Source organism: Tachysurus fulvidraco, chromosome 13 (genome assembly GCF_022655615.1).
Source record: "Tachysurus fulvidraco isolate hzauxx_2018 chromosome 13, HZAU_PFXX_2.0, whole genome shotgun sequence".
NCBI classification, from domain to species: Eukaryota; Metazoa; Chordata; class Actinopteri; order Siluriformes; family Bagridae; genus Tachysurus; species Tachysurus fulvidraco.
Genome location: NC_062530.1, coordinates 18,926,334 through 18,951,339, shown reverse-complemented (window position 1 = coordinate 18,951,339; position 25,006 = coordinate 18,926,334). Strand labels below are relative to the sequence as shown.

At 37.8% G+C, this 25,006-nt stretch overlaps 1 protein-coding gene across 1 annotated transcript in view; it reads left to right on the top strand.

Moving 5' to 3' along the window:
- The window catches only part of tmtc2b (transmembrane O-mannosyltransferase targeting cadherins 2b), a 100,390-nt gene extending 81,053 nt beyond the window's left edge, over nt 1-19,337 (top strand). The window contains exons 6-12 of the mRNA XM_027161484.2: nt 490-674; nt 815-893; nt 3,939-4,060; nt 6,526-6,607; nt 9,095-9,209; nt 12,802-12,865; nt 15,338-19,337. Of these exons, the coding sequence (XP_027017285.2) occupies nt 490-674; nt 815-893; nt 3,939-4,060; nt 6,526-6,607; nt 9,095-9,209; nt 12,802-12,865; nt 15,338-15,517 (827 nt within the window). The 3' untranslated portion in view covers nt 15,518-19,337. The remainder of the gene's footprint in view (nt 1-489; nt 675-814; nt 894-3,938; nt 4,061-6,525; nt 6,608-9,094; nt 9,210-12,801; nt 12,866-15,337) is intronic.
- Nucleotides 19,338-25,006: the final 5,669 nt, after the last annotated feature.

Sequence of the window (25,006 nt, the reverse complement as noted above, 5' to 3'; positions counted from 1 at the left end):
TCCTGTTATCCATATTTGTTTAAATTGTAAAGGCATCGTATGCGACGGCTTATGATTTAAAGTTGTGCAGAGACTGCGATCTCATTTCTATTCATTGTGTGGAAGGTAGGGAGGAGGTAAGAAAGATCAGGATTGAGCAGTACCCTCGAGGCAGATAGACAATGACTAATTTATCCGATCCACTGCTGAAAATGATTATTTAGCACAGCAAACAAAAACACGCTAAATCAGAGGCAGTCCATCGTAGCTCTCGGATCTTAGCCTGCCAATGAGATCGATATTTTCCCTCATTCTCGCTTTGGACTGCATCCCCCAGAGTGTTGAATATGTATTGGCACCCTGCAGCTCAGCCCACCAATTCATCTGCCACAATCAGCGGGAGACATTCCCTGAGTCCCAAATAACCTAATTACTCACAGCCCTGCATGGTAATGGACTTTCATGGACTTACACATCTCTCTCTTTCTCTCCTCTTTCTTTCACTCTCAGCTGCCTACTTGAACACGGGTATCATCCTGATGAACCAGGGTCGCCTCGATGAGGCCAAGCGAACCTTTCTCACCTGCGCTGATATACCTGATGAGAACCTGAAGGATCCTCATGCGCATAAGAGCTCCGTCACCAGCTGTCTCTATAACCTAGGCAAGCTGTTGCATGAACAAGGTCACCAGGAGGTAAGTTGTGTCGACAGCTAATAATGTGCTGAATTCTGTTTGTCTTTCATTTTAATACATTAGTAAGCTGTGTACATGTGTATCAGTGACACACAGACGTAACAGTGACACTGGGATTTTTCTTTTGGATCATGTCACAGGAAGCTCTGTCTGTGTATAAAGAAGCAATCCAGAAAATGCCCAAACAGTTTGCTCCTCAGAGCCTCTACAACATGATGGGTGAGTGCATGTGATTATACTGTGTGTCATGAATGAAAATCAGTACATGTGCTGGGGTATGCAGGTGTTTCTGTATTTGTATTTTTATTAGAATTCCACTTTAATCAACAGCACAAGGCACGTTACAGAATTACAGATGTAGATTTAGATACTTAATGAGCAAAACAGACGTGACACGGCAAGGAAAATCTCCAATACACGATACACAAGGTTTTATGATTACAGCAGCAGCTTATAGGTGCAGATCTACACCACCCAGGTTAGGTGAGCCACTAAAACAATGAGGAGGCATTGTGACACAGTCACCTGTTGTTCAGAGTCATTTCAGGTGAGTAGAAATATTTAAGGTGATCGTGATTAATGATTGTTCTGCAAAACCATATGTTAAAATATTCTTAATTAGTTTTATAGTATAATCAGTCTTTCAGCATCATCATATTTTTTTCTTATAATTATTCTCAGACTTTAATCTACGAATCAAATTCAAAATTCAAAATTGTATTAAATGTGTTGTATGTTATTGTTACATGCTTTTTGTTGCAGTATACGCTAGAATGCAAGATGTGCAGTCACTGATTCAGAAACTGAATAGCACGTGCATTATATCATGTGCCTCGTGCCCTGTGTCCAGCATTTGCAGCGTTTGAGAGAAAAAAAATACTAATAAAGAAAAAGAGGAAGGAGCTGTAAACAATTACACTATTGAACAAGTAATCACAAGTCTCTCAGTGCTTAAAAGAAATTAAAAAAAAATATATTTTCTGTGTTTGGTATTTTTGTCGTATTTTTTTTCCTGTCTGTGTCTCAGGAGGATTAAAACAGCCTAGTAGGATTAACGTGATGACATTTTTTCTAACTGTTGTGAAAGCAAGGGACACGCCGTTATATAAAGCCCCTGCCTGCTGGATTTTTTCAGTCATAGTTGTTGGCATAGCAAATTAACACTAAAGAACACTGATCAATGCTTTAGGAATGTACAGTGTAAAACATCTTTACATTAATATTTACCCAGTTTTAGATTTTACCCATGTTTTAGTATGTTTTCTTATCTAACAAATTGTATGCCAGGTGCACTACAAAAAAAAATTGTTGATATGTTGTAGTTAAGGAGATTTTTTTTTACACAAATTTGATCAAGAGTATAAATGGTCCAACTCCGGCAGCTGCTGTGGTGTAAGAGGAATAAAACACTTGGAATATGCTGTTAGAACATGATCAATTATATGTTATAGAGTGGAGGCTTAGACAGTTTAGAGCTACTTGGAGATCCTAACCCTAACTTTTTTTTACATTTAAGTGATATATATATATATATTTTTCTCACTACTACTGTTGTTTATTTCTTTTTTCTCTAAATCTGACATCAGCATGCAATCCCACCATCCATCTAGTCTTTACTTATTCCTCCTGATCTCCCTTTCACTTTTCTTCCTTGATTTCTTTTCATTGATCTTTCTATTATTTAGCATTTCTCTCTTTCCTCACTCTTAAGCCTGCAAGCCCCAGAACCCTTTCACCAGGCAAATGTGACTTGACAGGCGAATTAAGATTATGACCTCAGTATAATTATCAGGATTTCTTCACTGTGCGTTTTAGTACAGTTGAAGAAGGTGGAAATTTAAAAAAACAGTACAGACAGGATAAATTCTAACTGTAAATATTAGTATCTTTTCCCCCAACCTCTGGTATAATTCACTTTATTATTGCGTGGGCTTAGATTTCAACTGTGGAGTTTGTATTTCAGCTTGCGCTCTGTCGGATGCACGGAGGAACGAGCTTGCGCCACACGGCCGTGTGTCTTTCAGCACTATAGAATTTATGTCAGTTTTAATTGAATCTCAGTATAACTCTCCTGCCATAAGGCTGAGGCAGGACTGCAGTTTTAGCCCAACACATGGGGCACTTCAACCACTTAAACTCTCAACTGCCAACTCTTAAAAGTTTTAATATGGCAACTAAATATTACTGATATTGCAAAAAAACTCCATTTTCTCCAACGTTCAGTAGGATATCAAGTTTGTATCTTGGGTTGATTCATAGTATTGATTGAATACAGCCATGTGCAAGCTTTCTTTTTGTAACAGTTCCCAAAGTAGGATTAACATATTTATTTTTTTGGAACAAAATATGGCCAAAGCATATCTATTCAGGAAAATTTGTTTTGTTTTTAGCATAATAAAGTTTATTAAAAAAAAATCTGACAATTGTAAGAAGGTTAAAGAGATCATTCCAGCTGTCCTCATAATCTCTACTTGATTATCTTTGCAAAAATGCCAGAGTTATTTAAACTTAAGCATACCACTCCAATGACATGCACAGTAATTATGACCAAATAGGACATGGGTGTGGATTGGTTCATAATCCAGGATACAAGTTCAAATTAAACTCCATCTTTGTCATGTCTTAGTCGCACTATCATTTTTACAATAATTATATGAAAAACATAGCTTGAAAAAGCTGCATTGTCGAAGGCTGTAATAATCCTCCCAGTGTGAAGAAGGCATATTATTACAGGTGCTGGGCTGCCTTAAGCCTGGTGTCAGATGATGTCTGAAGGATCAGATTGTGTGTGTCTAGCTTGAGTCCCAGAGAAAAGCCTTTAAGCCTGGTTTCCTAAGAGCAAGGTTAACGGCTAGCCGATCCTTCCTCTGTTACAGCGCAGCACACTGATGTCAGCCATACAGGAAATCAGCCATTAGTATAACTCCTGACTTCTTTAATTCCTTTCTCAGAGTGTTTGTGGTGTTGCAATAGAAGTTGTTGTTTGTAATTCTGCTGTGTTAATATCTTTTTATAAATTGAGCGAATGAGCAAGAGCAACATGCGTTTATAGCTTTCAAACTTTACATACAGCAACTAGACTTCAGAGTTTTTCCTTTTGGTTGTTATGGTCCCGGATCAGTTTTCACAGTCAGTCTGATTTGTCTTGGGTCACTTTCAGATGACTGCCTGTTATAGGATCTGGTAATAAAACAAAGGGAAGGGGGATGTGTGCTTCCATAACCTCTGACCTCTCAGCCTGACCCCTGTCTCCACCCATTACAGGCGAGGCCTATATGAGGATGAACAAGTTAGCTGATGCCGAGTACTGGTACAGGGAGTCTCTCCGGGCCAAACCAGACCATATACCAGCACACCTCACCTATGGCAAGCTTCTGGCCATGACGGTAAGATCAATCACCTGACAGAAGACATTTTACAAGTACTTTTTTAATATTTGCAGCATTTTTTTTTCTTTTTTTTTATCTGAAGCCTTTCATAGGAATCCAAATGTAAAAATTCCAATGAAAGACTTTGTGTCTTTCTTTCTTTGGTTCTTTCCTGCCCCTGTCTCCTCTCATTTCCAACCTATCCATACAAAATCACGCTTTAGCCTGGTGACCCTTCTATATAGAAAGAAAAATAGTGGTCCTTTTCAGTTACCATCTTCAGAACTCAGCATAAACACAGTGAGCTTGTTGAATGGGTATTTGTTCTGAACTGGGCAGCAGTGACCAATGTGTAATTTGAGCACATCAGATTTCAAAAATCATCATCATACATCATCATCAGGTTGTCAGCACTGGTTAAAAAAAGAAAAGATATACCTTGAGGGTATAGAAATGCCAGTATATGACACTGATTATTTTTAGTGGTCCAGCTTATTACTTTTTCCCAATCAAACACTTGTTTTGACTTTATTTACAAGGTTAGAAGATGACCGAGCTTTCCACTGATATTGGCCTTGCTTGTTTTGCTAAACGGTTCTTAGTCTTGATGCTCCACAATCCACTTGACGTTTAATGTTTACTGATGTCCAGTGCATCCAGCGTATCAGAAAGCAGTCTAAAAAACGTTCAGAATGATGCTCTTTGGGCAATAAAGAAGCAAGTGCAGTCCATTAGAGAGCACTTTCTGCACCAGACTGAGTTTGAACGCAGTGGAGTGAGAAAACTTGTCTTAGCTTCAGAGCAATATATTGATTTTAAAACAGGGATGTAGCTTGAACCTTGCGGTCTCATTTATTTGCTGCTAGCTGGATTTGGGGAAAGTGAGCGACGAGGGTGCCACACAGTCCTCAAATGACCCGATACTGTTTCGTAACCTTGAAAAGGACTCAAGAAGAAAAATCGAAAAAAAGAATAAACGTTCAAAATTTGTATGAGGCATCTGCTTTAGCACGCAGTAGTCAGGCTTCGGCATTGTGGTTTCTTTGCATGACATTTTTGTTTGAGTGGAAAATTAAAAGTAGTCCGCTTTTATTTTTGCTTTACTTTCCATAATGAAAACAGATGTCTCCTTTAAATGGCGAATCATATGTCAAACTGGAAACACTCTTATTGTAAAATATAGGCAGGTTTTAATATAATGGCTGACAGTGGATTTTTTTAAACTGGCCTTTGGATTTTCTGCTTTCTTTGTTTTTTGTGCATGAAACAAGAGGTCGGTTTCGCTGAGTGTGATTGATGTTATCTGTCATACATGATCCGTGATTTGAAATAAACCTGCAAAAAGCTTCCATCTCTCTTTGTTTACACTTACACACTCACATTCGCAGTGTTTGTCCTGTCTAGGGTCATGTCTAGGGTTCATCTGCAGGCAGGGGGTGATGGGATACAGGCAGTTGGTTAGGGGCGACGCAGGGTGGTGGGATGAAAATCCATGCTTTAACCCCTGCTGAGCTGACCTGCCAGAGTGACCTCTCCGCATTGACCCGGTACGGTGATGGAGCTGAAGCCCAGAGGTGTCAGAGGGCTCCTCAACCGTGTTATCGAATTCTGTCATTTCCGCAGCTAATCACACTCAGACTCTTTTCATAATCACCTCAGCGAGGCCAAAACAGCAGCCTGCCTGTTGTCTGTCTGATGTCACGCTCAGATTAGGGGGTCAACGGAAATGGGGTGGGGATTGTGTGTGTGTGTGTGTGTATGTGTGTGTGTGTGTGTGTGTGTGTGTGTGTGTGTGTGTGTGTGTGTGTGTGTGTGTGTGTGTGTGTGTGTGTGTGTGTGTGTGTGTGGTGTGTGTGTGTGCGTTTTAGGAGGTTGTGTTGCCAGGAAATGGCTTAATAGTGAATGCTGTAAAAAAAAAAAAAAAAAAAAGCATTAAAATATGTAACTTGAGACTTCACTTACCTTATTTTTTTCTTTCACGTATATACTCATGAAATTGGAATCACAGCATCAATATATATTCAAGGCTGAAGATGTGTTGTGTGGAGACAAGCATTCAGGTTTAACAATAAACATTACCATGTAGTAAAAAGGGAAATGGATTAAGCTGTCTCACACACAGCTGGCTGCAGGGTTTAGCTAGTGTGTGTATATAACATAAATACGAATATGTCACTTTTACACTTCTGATCTGTAGCTAAAACCCTTCCTCTGTTTATCAACCAAAGTTGTGAAAGTGTGTTATGATCATCCTTCTGTTACTGGAACCAGTATGACTCTTACACACAAATGGGTGTTAAATGTTGACTCATTTCAAATAATAGATTCACATCACATTCACACCCTCAGACCGCTGGGTTGAGCTGACTGTGCCATATGAGCCGGAGTGAAGCCATGTCTGCAATTGTGCAACAATTCAGCATTTATTCTTCATAGAATTTGAAACTGAAATGGAAAATCTATTCCGTGTTTGTTTGATTTAGGGTCAGAAAGCCGAAGCAGAGAAGTACTTTATGAAAGCCATTCAGCTTGATCCCACTAAAGGAAATTGCTACATGCATTACGGTAAGAACTGTCATATTTTTTAAAATATATTCTGTACTCTATATATTCTGCACTTGTATTTTCTTTTAGATATATGTACACTTGTACATTTCTGAAAAGGGACCATGAAGCGACCTCTTAACAAATATAACACCAGGAAAAATCCCCAAAATACTAATTGAATATTAAAGTGAATATTATATAAAACTTACATAGCTGTTTTTGTTGATGCTCGAGGAATGTTGTAAGATTTTATTTGTGAAAAAACTGAATTAAGAATTCATGTTTTTATTTTTTTTTTTTTATGAAATGTCGTGTCATATCTACATTGAGCTTGCAAGGAAATTAGGCACTAATGCTGACATGGCGTTAAAAAAAAACAATAAAATAAATCAATGAGAGCAAAGTCAGTATTTATTTTTATTTATACATTTTCACCACACAGTTTTCATGCATCTCATTAATATAATTCATGTTTAAATCACTTACCTTGTTTAATGAAATTTTTCTGAGCAATCAGAATCAAGCATTCAACAATGGTGTGGTACAAATGCAGTATGAAAGACTCAGTTTTCTTAATAAGGTAGAGGAAATGCTGAAGAATACGCTGCAGTCTATACAACTGTTAGAACAGTTAACAAGGCCAAGATTGCAGTCTTTTTTCTCCTTCAGATGAACAGTGTGTTGATGTAAGTTCTTGTTCGTCTTGGAATGGAGATACTATTCCACCAAAGGAAGCCACTCCATTCATAAAGTAATGAGAAAATAATGAGCTGTTATTTCTCTATGAGGAATTGATATGCGTTCATGTGCGTACATGATTTAACCTAATGATGTACACCAGTGACATGATTTCAATGTATAAGTCCTCTATTAAGTCTCCTGAGACAAGATTTAAATAAAGGATTATAACTGAGATCGAATGCATGCATTTATGAAGAAACATTAGCATGAACACAAATGAACACAACAGGGAAAATGGAATGGAATCAGTTGTTATATTATTGCAGGTTATCACTGGTAGGCTATTGCTATAGTTTTCTTGCCAACACCTGTGCATTGTTTTCCACAGATTCCTTCTAAATCATGCGTTTTACTTAGCCAACTGGGCTCCAGACAGAGAATTTTCTGGGTATAACCCAGACCTCTATCAAAGTAGTGTTGACTAGCGTTACTGACAGGTCTAGCTGCCAAGGAATCTACATAGAGCTGCTTTGTGCTGTGTGTATGATCAGGGATCAAATGGAGCTGTTTGGCAAATAACTGACAGCTCACACATTTCTTTGCATTGTTCTCTAAGCTGCCTCTAGCACACTAGAGAAAATAACTCTTAATGTTTCTTACTTCAGTGATGCTGAGTTTGGATTTGTATAGCAGATCCTAATTCAAGCTGAATCAATTCCTCATGGGGATTTGACGGGAAACCTTTTCAACAGCATTGTAAAGCTGTTGAGATGGAAGGCAAGCCATATTTGTACTTTCAGCCCACAGATGTAGCCCGAATCAGTGACGGTGGTGGAGAACTGACATTCGCTGGAGAGCACTTGTACTGGTTCAGGTTACCTCCACAGCTATTTGCGAAAGTATGCATGATTTTGCATAATATTTTAGTGTGATGCTTTGGAGAAGTTCACCAAAGTAAGCACTGTGTTCATTCTTGTGCAAACCTGGTACTCAGCTCCTCCCCTAGTCAGTACCCATATCTAATAGTCTTACCAGGAACTCTTTTCACACCTGAAAAGAGTCTTTTCACACACATCTTTTTTTTTTTTTTTTTTGCCCATTTGCCAAGTAAGAGTCAGTGGGAAAGTGATACTTTTGGTTCTGACTGCACATAATTACACAAAAAAAAATGTTAGCAGAGGAAACAGCTGAAAACCCAATATTTTGTTAATGGGACTAAAATGCAGTGACTGTAAATGGTAAATATACCTTTTCCAAGTGTGCACAGAAATCACAGAAATCAGAAAACACATTACTAACGTTTAAAACATTTTGTGGACCACATCCATGGTTTTGATGTTTGTCCATATATACAGAATTTTTGTATTTCTACAACTCAATTTACAGTCGATTCAGTCGAACCACAGTTTTTCAGCTAGATATCAAAAGCACCTATACTCACTCATATCTTGTATGAAACTTGTATGAGTCACCTCAGACTTGCTCATAGGGGGATAAATACATACAGATTGTGAACTTATTATATCTAATAATAATCTTGAATTTTTTATTCTTTTAAATCTTTTTCTTTTATTATTCGTTATTTCTTTTATTATCCCTTATGTTTACCTTCTGCTCTATGTTTATGTTCTGTAAAGCTGCTTTGAGACAATGTCTATTGTAAAAAGCGCTATACAAATAAACTTGAATTGAATTGAATTGAAACTGGGAGGTGCTGAAACAGACCCATCTCCCTGCACAAAAGACAACGGTTCACAATTCAACACGCAGCCTTTTAAAACAGAACACCATGTGACTTCCTCTCACTCTCATTTTTTGTCTCAGGTCAGTTTTTGCTGGAGGAGTCCCGCCTCCTGGAGGCTGCTGAGATGGCACAGAAGGCTGCTCAGCTTGACATTGAGGAGTTTGATGTAGTTTTCAGTGCAGCACATATGCTCAGGTAAGACTCCAAGCTGAGATTTGTTCTCAGCTTTCCATAAATTGTTAATCTCAAGAATCACTTCCTCAAGAAATACTTGTGATGAATTACGGGATGTGGTATGCAGGCATCAGCAGACAGATCAAAATTTATTAGTTGGTGTGTGCCAGAACCAAAGTGTATTATATTTGTCCTGCTGTTTTCCCCACATGTAGATTTCACTAATTCTCACCCACTAGTAAACTTTCACCGACTCAGGAAAGTGCTATCTGCCCTATTCCACATACATCAACCCCCAGGAGCAAAAGATCAGCTAGTATTGCTGTGATTGACAGGGTTTAACTAATGTCTAATGTCTTCAGTATCCAAAACAAGCAAAACCATTCCATGTTCTGTAGCTCTTATGTGGTAGTCGGATTTTTGTTGCACTTAATAATAATAAGTATGACAGTGTTTTAAAGCAGTGAAGGTCTGTCATTGTTTTCAGGTCTTCAGGCGATGGTCTATATGGGTTTGGCTATCATTCGCAGTCTTGAGCTTTGCCTCCTGCTGTCCTACTAGCATGTGGTCATGCTCATTCAGAGCACATGTTTTTTTAGATGTTTGTTTTGGAAGGACACATAGAAGGATCTCAGCTTGGGGGGGTGAGAAGCAAGAGGGTGGGGAGATTTCGAAGGAGGCTTCAAATGTTCAGCTCTCTTGTACTGTGCTCTGGGACCCTCCTACATTGACGAGTTTGCTTCCTCCCTATCCATTTCTCCAGCCATCTTCAAACAAACAGTGGATATTCGAAACCATGGCAAGGCTTAATATCTGGCATGCTAAGCCAAATACACTGGACTCCTGGATCATAGGGAGAATGTATATTACTCAGACTTCTTAAGAATTGTTTTAAGTCCAATGAACAATTAGCATGTGAAACATATATATATATATGTGTGTGTGTGTGTGTGTGTGTGTGTGTGTGTGTGTGTGTGTGTGTGTGTGTGTGTGTGTGTGTGTGTGTGTGTGAGTGCATACCTCAGTGACAACACTTTCTCATACTGGTCACTGGAAGTTCATCATGGCTAAGAACTTTCTGAGGATCGGAAAAAAGAATCGTTGCTCTACATCAAGATGGCGTAGGCTATAAGAAGATTGCACGTGTTCAGCGTCATATCCAGAGGTTATTGGAAATAGACGTATGAATGCTGCCAGCATTGCTGCAGAGGTTGAAGGGTTGGGGGTCAGCCTGTCAGTGCTCAGACCATACGCCACACACTGCATCAAATTGGTCTGCATGGCTGTCATCCCGGAAACAAGCCTCTTCTAAGGATGATGCACAAGAAAGCCAGCAAACAGTTTGCTGAAGACAAGCAGACTAAGGACATGGATTAGGTAGAGGAGTGCACTGTCTCTAACATCCACCAGCTCAGTGATGTCATCATGGAGGAGTGGAAGAGGACTTCAGTGTCAACCTGTGATGCTCTGATGAACTCCATGACCAAGAGGGTTAAGACAGTACTGGAAAATAATGGTGGCCACACAAAATATTGACTCTTTGGGCCTGATTTGGACACTTTCACTAGGGGTGTACTCACTTTTGTGGCCAGCAGTTTAGATATTAATGGCTGTGTGTTGTGTTTAAGGGGATATATATAAAATATTAAATATTTATAAAACCAAATTTGGCAATATCAAATGCTGTAGACAGGACATGGTGGCATGGCAATGACTAATTTATTTATTTTTTTAAATACCAGTTCATGGAGGTCCATTTGTAAACATGTTTCATTTTCCTGCTGCTCTAGCTTTAATCATTCTTTCTTGTAGTGTTTATTTCAGTTTTGTAGCTGCGGTGTTGAGAGAAAACCCAGTCCCATCTCACAAATATTTACTAATCTAGATGCCACTTTTAGGAGACCACGTTCCCACTGGTTGTACAATGGTGTGGCAAAGTACCGAGGCCACGTTTCATTGTGTATGTGTATAAGTGGAAAAAAAAACGTAAATGCCTCGACTCATCACGTAGGCAGAGATTGTCAATAAAAAATCATTTTTATTAAAGATTACACTTGGACATGCTTAAATACTAAAACCACATGATCCATCATAGAATATTTTTAATATTTGTTTGGCTTTTATAATTGTCAGGAATGTCGGGGTGATTTTTATTACTCTATATTCAATATATCCGTATGTATTAAATATTTATATATAATTTTTTTTGGATAACTATGGTAGGAATTCTGTTGGTCAAAATTTAGATTTAGACACAAAGGCTGACTGGCCATTAGCTAATTTGTTTAAAAAAAAAAAACACTGTAATTGGCTCAGTCTGTTCATTTTTATTATTAATTTCCTGTGTCTGTCGCTACATGTAGACCACTCAGTGATAAAAGTAAAGCACATGGAAAGAAAAGCTGTGCTGTCCGATCCTGTTAAAAAGTTTTCACTGTTTTGTCTCTAAACTACTTAAATTAAAACGTAGATAAGCGAGAGTGCAACCTGACGAAAAAATTAGCTGCATACAGTAGATTTGTTTCACCTTCAATTTCTTAGTACTTCTTAAATAAATGTGTAAGATTGTCACACAATGTCTTCTTTAAAGCAAATTCCTAAGCTGAGTTTAGTTCCCAGTTTTCCACTGGACCTTTTTTTTTTAGTTTTGAGAAAATTTCAGGTCTGAGGACACTCCAGCCTACTTTAACCACAGATGATTCTTCTTAAAGAACACTGCTGAAACATTGTGACCCATATTTTCAGTCTTTCACCAACCAGAGAAAAAAATGATAGATAACTCAGTCCAAACTTGGAGGTGATGTGTGACATCTCTCCAAATAAAGTTTTGCATTTCAGCATTTTTTTGCTTCAACTTTATGAAATCTTAGAGTGCAGACAGTTTTTTTTGTTTGTGGTGGTGTTTTTTTGAGGTCCCTACACATATGAATTCTACATCATGAATCTACACGCATAGTTTTAACCACTTTTAGTTTAGTTTAGTTTTTTTCACCCCAAACAATCCAGTTTATTCTCTTCGCATTATGAGTTCAATCTAGTGTTAGAAATGCCACAGTTGTTTTTGGCTTTGCGTGTTGAAGACAACATTTGAAACAGTCTGAACGCAGGCTTTTTCTTGAGCCGCATTTTTTCATGAAAGCAAATCAGTCAGCTACCATTTTCTTTATTAGAACAACCAAGACTACTGCAGCCATCAGTCCCTGTCTGTCTTGGTCTCTAAACATCAATAAGACGTTTGCTACCAGAAAGTAGAAGCAGCTGTATGCTATAAAACTGTTTTGGAAAATTAATAAATGCAAAAAAAAAGGTTCCTGGGGAAATGAGGGCTAGTAGAAAGATCCAAAGGTTATAGGTTTTATAAGTGATGAGCATATGGAAAAGACTCCTGCCTTGCACTTTTATTGTAGCTTCTATAGACACCAGTCTTCTGGGATGGACTGAAATGTTGTTGTTTTTCTTCACAGCTGGTTTCACTGTACTTTTTTTTTTTTACGCCTGGTGCAAATTCAAAGGTATATTCAGTTGAAGACAATACCATGTGGGTGCCATTCTGTACAATCAGGTGCTCTAGATAAATCTGCCTCATGGTGATTTAGTGTTTTTACTCTTTCAGACAAGCCAGCCTCAATGACGCAGCAGAGAAGTACTACAAACAAGCAGCCAGCCTGAGACCTGATGTGAGTAGCAAACCATGACACTGTTCCTTAACCTACAGTAGACCATCACATATGTGTTTGCCTAGAGAGTGATTTTATCTGACTAAACATCTGCAAATTTAGTTTGATAACCGGCCGACCCATACAGCAGTCACACATGAACAATTTCATATTTCAGATAATACATTTTGTGTGATATTTGTTCTTATGAGTTTAATATCTTATACATTTCTGTATTCGGGGACCATATGCTAAATAGATTCTTTCTCCACGTATAAACCTGGTATTGTGGCACCTTCAGAAATGGCAAACAGCATTAATGCAGCAATGTTAGCCTCTGGGTTGAAGAGCAGAAAGTCAGGGGTTCAAGCCCCAGCACTGTCAGGCAGCCACTGCTGGCCCTTAAGGAAGGCCCTTGACCCTTTCTGCTCCAGGGGGACTGAATCAAGACTGACCTTGTGCTTGTTAGGAAGAAACGGGGACAAAATTTCACTGTGCTCTAATGTATGTGACACAAAACGAAAGGAAGATTGCTTATATTTCCATAAATAGATAATAAATAAATAAATGTAACTTCTGTATTCACTTAATTAGGCATAAAACATGCTTTTATAGAAAATAATCACCCTGACGTTAATCAGTTTCCTAAAACAGTATGTCCCAAAGTGTTTCCATCCTCCAGCAATTTGTCAATGAACATTAAAGAATTAAAAAAATTATCATTATTATTAGCCTTAGGTTATGTAAAGTGTCCTCCTTTAGATGTTACTATAAAAACAACACTGTATAAGAATGAGCAGTTTAATATAGATTTGTGAGTTTGAATTGCTGTTCAACCTTCAATCAAATACAAGAACAGCAGTGTGGTACGATGTACTCTATGAGGAGGATTTTCGGTGAAGAGGATTTTTCTCCCAGCTTCTACACAGTACATGATAGAAACAGATAGGAACATTTCTTTAAAACCCTAAAATCTCGCAGCCCTGGGTCATCTCTTCTCTCCAGCTGATTTTGTCTCTTTGACAGCTGGTTCTGTTGAGGTCATCTGATCCTCCCCACATCTGGAGTGGTTGTTGTCTCTGCATGCTTTAGAGGAATGGAGAATGGCAGAGTGGAGCGGGGTGGACGGAGGGGATTAAGGAGGGGCGTGAGGGTGAACAGAGAGGGTTGTTTGAAGCTTTGATGGAGCAATGTTGAAAGCACATCCATCAGGTTTTTCATTCTGAAGTACCAGCATGTCGCTGTGAGCATGACCATCACTCTTTCTGACAGTATCTCGTCTTCAGAGGAATAGAACTGAATTGAATGGCATTTCATTGTGTTTCGCTGGAAGTCACTGCTTCCTCTGCAAAGAGCCATATCCATGCAGAGGTTTTTAGGGCTGCTTTAAATAAACAGTTCACCTCAACAAGCTCTACTTAGATTGTAGTTTATATAGAACTGCAAACTCCTTGGCTATGCTGTGACTAGATATACTATCATTTGAAATCTTTAATTTCAATGTGAAAAGTGATTTTTCTCCCACCCAGAGATAAAGACAGGAAAGCCAGTTGGCAATAAAATGGTCGACTAAGTGTAAAAATACATGAGCTCTGTGAATACTCTTTAACATGTGTTGACTGTCTGATGTGTTGCCTGTGAATAGTTAATGCCAAAGCTACACTTACTCAGTCTCTAGATCTCATTTTGTGGTTTGACTTCTTATTGTAGGGTCGCATACCTGAGTAATTCATTACTTAATGCGCCACCCAAATGACCACCTTCTTTTATATAGCAAGTCTGAGGCCTGGCAGCTTGCCGAAAATTGTCTGCTAAACTAACCTTTGAGGTCGAAGTCTCCAGAGTGTTGCAGAAATATACTGCCGTCTTTCCTCAGAGACACCAAGTGAAGCATGAAATGGTTCCAGAAATGAGTTTAAGATTAAACCGCGATCACTCACTCGCAATTAAATGCTTTAACATATTGGACACAGCATGAGCTGGGAACTTTGCTCATGCCAGGCTTGCCTTTATTTTGGCTTCAGCCACTGTAGTAAATGTGTTTTCTTATGAACGTATAGGGAGCTGAAAATCCTTCGACAGTACTCGGAGATTATGTCAAGACATATTTGATCTATTTACCTACTTCAATCCATTTCTCCTGGAAGAATCACTGCACCGGACATATTGTTCCCATTGAAATCTGCAAACTGGTGGACATAATTCATTTGACCATGACATTAGGAAAAAAAAAAAAGAGTGTCCTGACAGATGATGGAGTGTGAAATACAGTAAGAGCATCTCAGCCGTAATTTTTTGCACTTGTACACACCAAATTGCTTGAGACACTAGTAGAACTGGTGTGAAGCCGGCGGTGTAGTCCCAGCACGATAATTTAACAACAAAGTAGAGAAAATGAATCATTAGTAAGTTTGCCCTTAGACGTCCTTTCTAAACAAGCAGAAGTCATTAATTGTACATTTTTTGTGATATCTTGTTTTCTCTGTCCTTCAGTACCCTGCAGCCTTGATGAACCTCGGTGCTATCCTTCATCTGAACAGCAAACTTCAGGAGGCTGAAGCCAATTACCTGCGAGCCCTGCAGCTCAAACCTGACGATACCATTACCCAGTCCAACCTGCGCAAGCTGTGGAACATCATGGAGAAACAAGGCCTGAGGACAATGGCCCCTTGATTCAAACACACTATGTGGAGTTCAGTCTGAAGATACCTTCTCATGTGAAGTGATCCATATCTTGAGCAGTTCAATAATAATTGTCTTTAGACAGATTAAAATAATTCCCTTGTAGGGTTGGGATCAAAAATTGGTACGTTGGAGAACTGCAACTTTAACACATGCAAGACCTTTTCTTGCCTCTTGAATTTTTCTTTCTTGCCCTGCACAGGACTTCACAGGACAGGCTGTTCTCAACAGGAGCACTTAAGCTGAAGTGGGCTGTTGGTACATACTTGAAGTTTCTCAGTACTATGACTATTAATTAGATAAATGATGCCTAATGGAATACAGTATGTAGGGCTGCGTTTGTCATGAAGAAGTGCAAAATTATGAAAGAGTGAATATTTGTCCTCTGAAACAAAGGCGCATTTTCACACATCCATGATTCGTGTAATTACTGTAGATGATCAGATCTTTAGGGAAGCTTTCTTGATGCTGATCACAGGAATCGTGTAGTCGACAAAGAAATTCTGGCCATCTTTAATTGACATCATTTTTTATTTTTTATTTCAACAACATCAGTTTCTCCTACTGCAATTACAAACCAGAGCGTTCAAAGGCTAGCAAATGCTTCCTCCATGACATGATCTGTTCCCCATTTGCTGCTTTTGCATTGTCACTTGGCAGCTGAACATGCATGAAGGAAAGTGTTAACTGTTCTCATTTGTATACACAAGCTAACGTTGTACACAGTTGACTAGTGATGCACTAAACTAGTGGAAAGGGGCAAATAATGGCTATCAGTAACAGTCATTAATGGCCATCAGTCTGTCACAGAAAAAAGGGTTGATGATTCTCTTGTGGATTCCCAGCTACTTACTGTATGTGTGTCAAGATCTAAATTCACATTCAACAACACGGAGAACTTTTATAGCTGATATTCAAGGGAATAGATCATAGACTGTCTGTTTTTTGGCATATCAAGAACAGATGCAATGCGGATCAACCCATCCAGTGAACATTTCACACAGTGTGTGGTAATTCATTTTATAAAAGTCAGCTGCAAACATATTTGTCAAATGACAGCGATAATGAGAAAGCTCTGAAAGCGCTGACAAGAAATGATCAATCGGCGTATTAAACAATAAAAATAAATCATAAATTACAATAAGCTTTTTAGTCATATTAGTGTCATGGGTGGTGGTCATCTTTACAGACAGATGTACCAGGATGTTGTGAACATGTACTGTAGCACAGATGGTTTCTTTGCTCATTTCTGTGCTGATAAATTTAGTCTATAATTTACACCGAGTAAACGACTTGACTCTTGACTTGTTTACCAGGGCTTTGTCAGTTGTAAACATTGTACAGATGTGTATAGATTAATGGTGTAGTAAGTTGGGTGTAATTACGACAGGATTTGCAGACAAAATGCTACACTTTGGCCTTATAGAAATTCGATCAAATCATATTTTTTACTATTTCAACCCAAAGCTTTATGTACTATACAGTATATCTGCTGAAGCCTACAGTCTGCCTTTTGCTGCCATATGAATAACACAACCTGCAACTCAGATTCCTCACTAATTTTAAGCCATTTTGGATTATGTTGTATTATTTATTTATTTTGGATGATTTTCCGTCTTTTAGTTTTATTAACCCATTTAGAAAAAGGAACAAACACTGGGCCTCATTTATCAATATTTTGCTACAATTGTGTGTAAATGTTTAACAGGCCAAGCCAAACAAATTTAATTTCATAAACTCTGCTTCCTTCACCCTCACATGCATACGTTCTTACGTGTGTGTTAACGGCATTGCTGATATCCATCTAGTGACACCATAAAAGGTAAAGTTCACAGTTAATGAGCACCTTCTAAGCTTGGTGTGTGTTTAGTATTCCAGTAATGCAGCTAAACCAATGCAGCACACTGACTGCAATAATAGACACAGAATAACTCTACCTCCTTTTACAGGGTGCCATTACTTTTCCCCCATATTAAATACCTAATATATTTTGGCTTTAATTGTTCAATTTGTTTTGGATTATAAACTTGCAGTAACAGTGATATGATTTGAACCCCATCAGTGGAGTTTTACAGTAGTGAGTCTCCTTGTATGTAAATCTGAACAGAGCTCTTATAGGATATTTTGTTTTGTTTAGTTTTTCTCGTACTAACTGGACGTCTTGTCTAAATGCCCTTGGCAGTGTATTACGAAAATATGTATTTGGAACCAATTTGATAAATGAGGCCCAATATCAAATACCAGAAATATATTTTTGAATTTGTATGTAAATGTTTAGCTTACAGTTTAAAATGATTAGAAATGAGACTCAGAGCAGTGTATGAATTACCAAGCTGGCACCAGGCTTCATGTTCCTCCAACTGGACACAAATGTCCCCTGAATAAACACAATTTTTTTTCTCTACTTTGCTAGAACAAAGCCTATGTTGCCTCTCTGATCCAAACCTTTAGAGCTCTACCAGTTGGAAAAGTCCTTGTTGATTCAACAGTGTTTAACAGAATGTGTTGGAGCTACTGCATACGCATGTTCTTCTTCTTCTGCTTGCCTTTCACTTTGTTTCACAGCAAAACTGTAGCTGGACTTCGGAATTTTGCGTCAGATGCAAAAAGTTTTGAGAGTCTCCTAACCAAATATAAAACACATTGCACTCATCTAACAATGCACAGCCATAGGGTTGTAAGGGATTGTTTATATGTCATCTTGGTGTATTATTTTTGTGATTTTTTTTGTATCACTCATACAGAATTTTAGTGTATAAAGTAAACCTAATATATGCCATTGTGTAAAATTTTGCGATACGATTTTGCGATAAACGTTGAGCCAGAGATCTAAATCCTAACATTCACTTCTCTTTCTATCATTTTTTTTTGCTTTTGTTATTATTCAGCTGTTAATATTTGTACATATTTTGTGCGAATATATTACTTGTAATTAACCTTTATGTACTGTACTCAACCCTGTCACTAGCTCATGTTTCTCTTATTGTTTATTTCAAATCATAAAGAATATTGAGCGTTTTTCCCCTATTTTTCTTTTTTTTTTAAGTTTGAGTTTGCTCTCAAAATTTGAAAGGCATATTATTGGATGTTTAGCAGATTTTTAATTCTTAATTTATTTCCATTGTGGTGTCTTGTAGAAGAAAAATAATATTAATAAACCAGCTGGCACTGTGTTGTATAACCATGGAACAAGTTCGTCCATCTATTCTTTCTTTCAGAGCCACTTTTGAAAAATTATTGATTATAGTAGGGTGAAAATATCCAACCTATTAATTGCCCTGCTCTGACATTAGTTTCCTTCAGATGGGCATTCATCTAAAATCTCAATAACGCAACTATATTTTCCAATCAGACTTACCGGATTAATAAATGAAAAATGCAAGCATTGTGCCACTTCTCTTTGTTCCTTCGCTTCTCCCTGTAGCTGACCTGACCACAGCTCTTTTCTCCTCCATGAATCTTGTCTCATGATGGATTTAAATGGCTGTGACTGGGTTCAGACCATGCTGTGTGTATACTAAGCTAACACCACGATGTGTGAAAGTAGTGCATCATTTCCACCTTCTTTCTTCACTTGTACAAAATGAAAACCATTCGACATGAGTCTTGCGTGTGTTTGTCTTTTCCTCAGGGATTTCCGTCAGTGGGGTCATTGCAGAAGAGTGCTTACTGAGCACTGAGAGTTTACTAAATTTCAGAAGTTTTATTTTATTTTTATTTTATTTTTTAAACTGTGTTGTATTTGTATAAATTATCAATTTGTAGTTCCTTTCTTCCCTTTTTTGTAATATAAAATAAAGTATGTGCCAGATATGACTTTTTATGCTTTTTTTTTTCGTTTTTTTTTTTTTTTTTTTTTTTTTTTTTTTTAAAATATTTATAATTTTTTCCACATGGTTCTAGGCCAGGATGATTCGTGTTAATTCCTTTTACATAAAATTCCTTGCTTATAAAAGTTTGGGTAAGTAACTAGAATCACTCCAGTAGGATTAGTTTCCTCTTGATACTTAACCTGTATGAAATATTTTAGTTACATTTTTGTGGTGCTTCGCCTTACTTTTTTGTCTCATTCACTCAGAACAGATGAGTCAAATCTGACACATCTGTTTTAAATTTGTTGCAGGGAGTATAAACATTTAATTCATCTTTTTTCGTCATGGGCATTTCCCTAACCGTCGTCATCGGTTTGCTAATCAAAACAGAGAAGGTAAATAAAATAAAAAAATCAATGATGTCTTTCCTTTATGAGATCATATCTGTAGCCCTGTAGCTACTTTATGCACCGATGCGCTGCCTTTAGCTCATCAATAATGAGCAATAATGACAAAATTAGTTACATAAATACTTGTACTCAGATAAACCGCAACAGATAATCTGCTACAGAAGCTGCAATAGTTTAAGCTTAGAAACTAGAGTTACTGAGAGAGTCACTTAGGGCTCTATTCTGTTCTGCTACAGTAATTCTTTTCAGGTACTTGGTTCTATACACTGAAGTAATTTACTGGTTCAATATCTTGTCCAAAATTCGATAACACCAGCTCTAGTATGTCCCCTTTGGCTGATCGTTATTCAGTCTTTTGTCTTCATCTATCACATCTATCCACTCAGCCAATCGTGTTGCAGCAGCACAATTCATAAAGTCATACACATACAGGTGAAGAGTTTCAGTTAATAATCACATCAGACATCAAAATGGGGAAAGAGTGTGATCTCTGTAACTTCTACCATTGCATGGATGTTGATTTTACACACAACCCTCTCTAGAGCTTACACAAAACAACACAATAAAAAAACAAAATACTCTGAATAATCAACAGTTCTAAGAGCGGAGACGCCTTGTTTAGAAGAAAGGTCAAGAATGGTGAGGTCTAAGCTGCCAGGAAAGATGGTAATGTAAATAAGTAAATAAGTAACTCAAATATACACTTTACTATTACTATCATGATAAAAAGAAAAGCATCTCAGTGTGTACCAAATATCAAACATTGAGGTGGATGTGCAACAGCAGTAGGAGACCATGTTGAATTTCAGTCCTGTTAGCTAAGGACAGGAACCTGACGCCATCATTGGTACAGATTCATTGAAACTGGACAGCCGAAGTGTCTTTCGATTACAACCGAGCGCAGGTGGAAGGATAGTGAGTGTAGCTAAAAATTAGATTTGAATATATTGAGCAAATTCAGACTCAAACTTTGTATACACCGTTACTATGGAAACCAATTTAAGTTCCAGTGTCTTCTGTGCAGTGTGTTTTCCTGAAGTATTTATAAGGAGTTAACAAATTATACATCTGTTCCACTTTCCTCCCCTCATTTCCGCATGTTAACAGTAGCAGTCTTTGTTACAGCTAAAGTCCCTTTACAAATGTATTAAATTGTGTCATAAACCATGCTGTTGGATTTGGAAAACAGGCTACGTCATGTAAATATTCCCAGATGTATGGGTTCAACATATACATCTGGGTATGTACTACACCCCTTCTATACACACAAACACTAGACTGATGACAAGCAGAAGCTCTGATCTGTCTGATGATCCTCACAGGTTCTTCTCTGATCTTTTAAACAATTTATCACGTACTGTATTCTGTGGGGACATGTTTGAAACATGTGAAATGAATGAAACTTTTTTTTTTGCTCTCCAGTTTGAGCTGTTTGAATGAATAATTTAATCATTATTAGTTATTTAGGGTGGAACAGATTCTGTTAGGAATTTGATTCGGATTCTTTTCAAAATGTGTATCTCTATACATTATAATGGAGTTCTTACTATAATTAGAACTCATTTTAATTAGTAATTTACTTTCAGTGTGTACTTTTCTTAACAAGGTTGTACTTTCAAGTGTCCTCGTCACTTGATATAACAATTTAACTAAAAATAATGAAAAAAGAATCTTACTTACGTACTAACTCATTCACTCACTCACTCACACACTAACTCACACACACACACTCACTCACACACACTCACACACTAACTCACAGACACACTCACTCACACACATTCACACACTAACTCACACACACACACTTACTCACACACACTCAAACACTAACTCACACTAAATCACTCACTCACATGCTCACTCAAACACTAACTCACTTTTTTACTCACACTAAATCACTCACTCACACTAACTTCCTAACTCACACACACTCACTCATTCACACACTCACTCACTCACTCACTCACTCACTCACTCACTCACTCGCTCACTCACATACTAACTCACACACACACACACACACACACACACACACACACACACACACACACACACACACACACACACACACACACACACACTGAGACACTAACTCTCATACACTCGCTCACACCAACTCACTTTCACACACTAACTTACTAACTCACACACACTCACTCACTCATTCACACACTCACTCACTCACACACTCACACATTCACTCACTCACATACTCACTCACACACACACACACACACACACACACACACACACACACACACACACACATACACAGACGCTGACTCTCTCACATACTCACTCAAACTAACTCACACACACTAACTTACTAACTCACACATTCACTCACTCACACACACTCACACACATTCACTTACTCACATACAGTACTAACTCACACACACACACTGAGACACTAACTCTCTCACACACTCACTCACACCAACTCACTTACACACACTCACTTACTCACTCACTCACTCACTCACTCACTCACTCACAAACACTCACTCACATACTAACTAACACACACACTGAGACACTAACTCTCTCACACACTCACTCACACACTAATTCACTCACTCACTCATTCAGTCACTTGATCTTCCATGATCTTTAGAAAATTCATTGGGTAATATTTCAGTTTTTTTCCACATGTGAATGTGTGAGTTAGTGTCAAGGGACACTAAAATGTGTATTTTTTCATAACCTATATGGAATGACTCATGGAAAATATTCGCTTCAAACCCAATGTGTTTAAACATTGATGGTAAATGTTAGAAAATGTTAAAGTATTGTAAAGATCATACTGCTACTGTAGCTGAAGCACACTTGAAATATTCTTAGTCAGTATTGTCTAATGGTTACGTGGCAGGCCATTTATTCCAGAGTTATACAATGACTGCTGAGATCCCATCCATGTGTTTTTTTTTTTTTTTTTTGTATGTTTTGTTTTGTTTTCACAGTATTGAAGCTCTCAAAAAAAGTGATCTGATTTCCTATTCCTCTATCAATAAACGCACTTTTTAATCTGAGTATTAGCCATTAGGTCATGGACTCTCTGTGTCCAGCACTCAAAGGAAATCAGGCACATCTGTCTCTCATTTCCATGACCCACTTCATTCCAATATTGGCTTTTTGCATTCGGAGGACTCTGCACTGATGCAGAGGAGCTTACAGTTTCCTTATGAGCCTCTTTTTCTTATTACGTTGTAGGGCAAATCTGCCTGCTGTTATCAAGCGAATATTGCTAGGAATGCAACAAAGGACCTATCGAGTCTTTGATCTGGCCAGCAAGGTCCAGCAGCTTTAGGCGATCGTGCAGGGGCTTTTGAGGAGAGCCGGGTGCGTGACTGGTGGAATCTTTCTCCTTTGGATGCAATAGATGTTGTTATTGCATGATAGAAGTGGTATTAGAAGAGGGATTGGGCTCTAAATGCTTGTGGAATCTTCATGCCACTGCTTCCTATTATATTGTTATTTGTAACATGCAGAAATTGAATTTGTTTTTTTAACTGAAGCCTGAGGATGTGAATCAAAGCAATAGAAACTGCCTGACCATTTCTATCTCTGAAGTGTGATAGAGTTGACTCCAAAGGTTCTGCTAGTCACATCTCATTATTTAACAAATATAAAGTGTGACCAAGAATTAGGGAGATCTTTACAAATATTTCTATTATTTAGTTGTAGGAATGAGCTAACAAATTGTAGCTTTTTTATTTTCTAACATGAGGGATAATTGTGATTGTTGGCCACACTTGAGTAACATAAAGGAATGAGATCATTGAGTCATGTACACAACATATTAACACAAAGGAAAAGATAATTAAGCCATAACTTTAACATGTGGGAATCAAGATAATTGTTGGCTACACCAGAACACAAAGGAAAGAGATCATTAAATTTCAGACACAACTCATAACGTGAAGGTATGAGATAATTGAGTCACGGTCATGACTTACTGTAGTAACATGAAGGAACCATATAATTGAGTCATGGTCTTGACTTAGTAACAGGATGGAATGAGATAATTGAGTCATGATCTTGACTTAGTAACGTGATGGAATGAGATAATTGAGTCATGGTCTTGACTTAGTAACATGATGGAATGAGATAATTGGTTTGATAGTCTTGACTTAGTAACATGAAGGAACGGGAGAATTATGTCATGGTCACTACAAACTAACACAAAGGAATCAAATAATGAATTTGTCCTACTGGTTAGTAACATGAAGAAATAATTATTTATTGGCATGACTGAGTTACAGGAAGAATGAGATCATTAAGTTATTGCTAATTATTAATTATTTAATCATTTATTAAATAAAGCTAAGGAATTAGACAATTAAATGATGGCTCCTGCTTAGTAACTTGAAGGAACACATTTAAATCATGGCTCCTACAGTACTTGGTAACATGAAAGACTATGATACTTAAGTTGTGGCCCCTGCTTAGTTACACAAAGGAGTAATATAATTAAGTCATTTCTGCGACTTAACAACACAAAGGAACGAGATCATTAACTTGTTGCTCCTGCTTTTTAACACAAAGGAATGAGATTGAAGTTTTAACACAGCTGAGTAAAACAAGACAATGAGAAATGTGGCCACATCTTTATATGTTGGGATCATTGTGTTATTCTCCCGATGTGTGTGTGTGTGTGTGTGTGTGTGTGTGTGTGTGTGTGTGTGTGTGTGTGTGTGTGTGTGTGTGTGTGTGTGTGTGTGTGTGTGTGTGTGTGTGTGTACTGAATAGTTACACTACTACCTTAGGATAAACTTCCACCTGTCTGTTTAGGCCCTATACATTCCCTCCAGGATTTTTTGTGAGAAATTACCACAAAATCAATCAAGCACTGCAATGTTCAAACAAGCTTGCAATATTTAAGAATTACCACAGATTTTCATCAGAATTGCACCAAGACGCCTCGTGTGACATCATCAAAACAAACATTAAGCCAAAGCATTCAGCCAAAGCACAAAACAAGTAATTACATTTGTATCTTCACTGGTAGGAGTTTAAAAGAAAAATCCTGTGCTTTCAATTTCACCAATTCAAATTGTTTACAGCAAAAGAGAAAGAAAAAATCAAATAAAAAAGCAAAGCAAACTCTAAATCCTGGAGGGACTGACTCAAAATAGTTGCTATGCTTTCTTTTGTATTCTGTTCTATACCTAACATCTTTTCTTTGTTTAACTTAGGTCACTTTGTTCAAAACAATATATGACACTTGGTTCTACAGTAGATATACAGTAGAT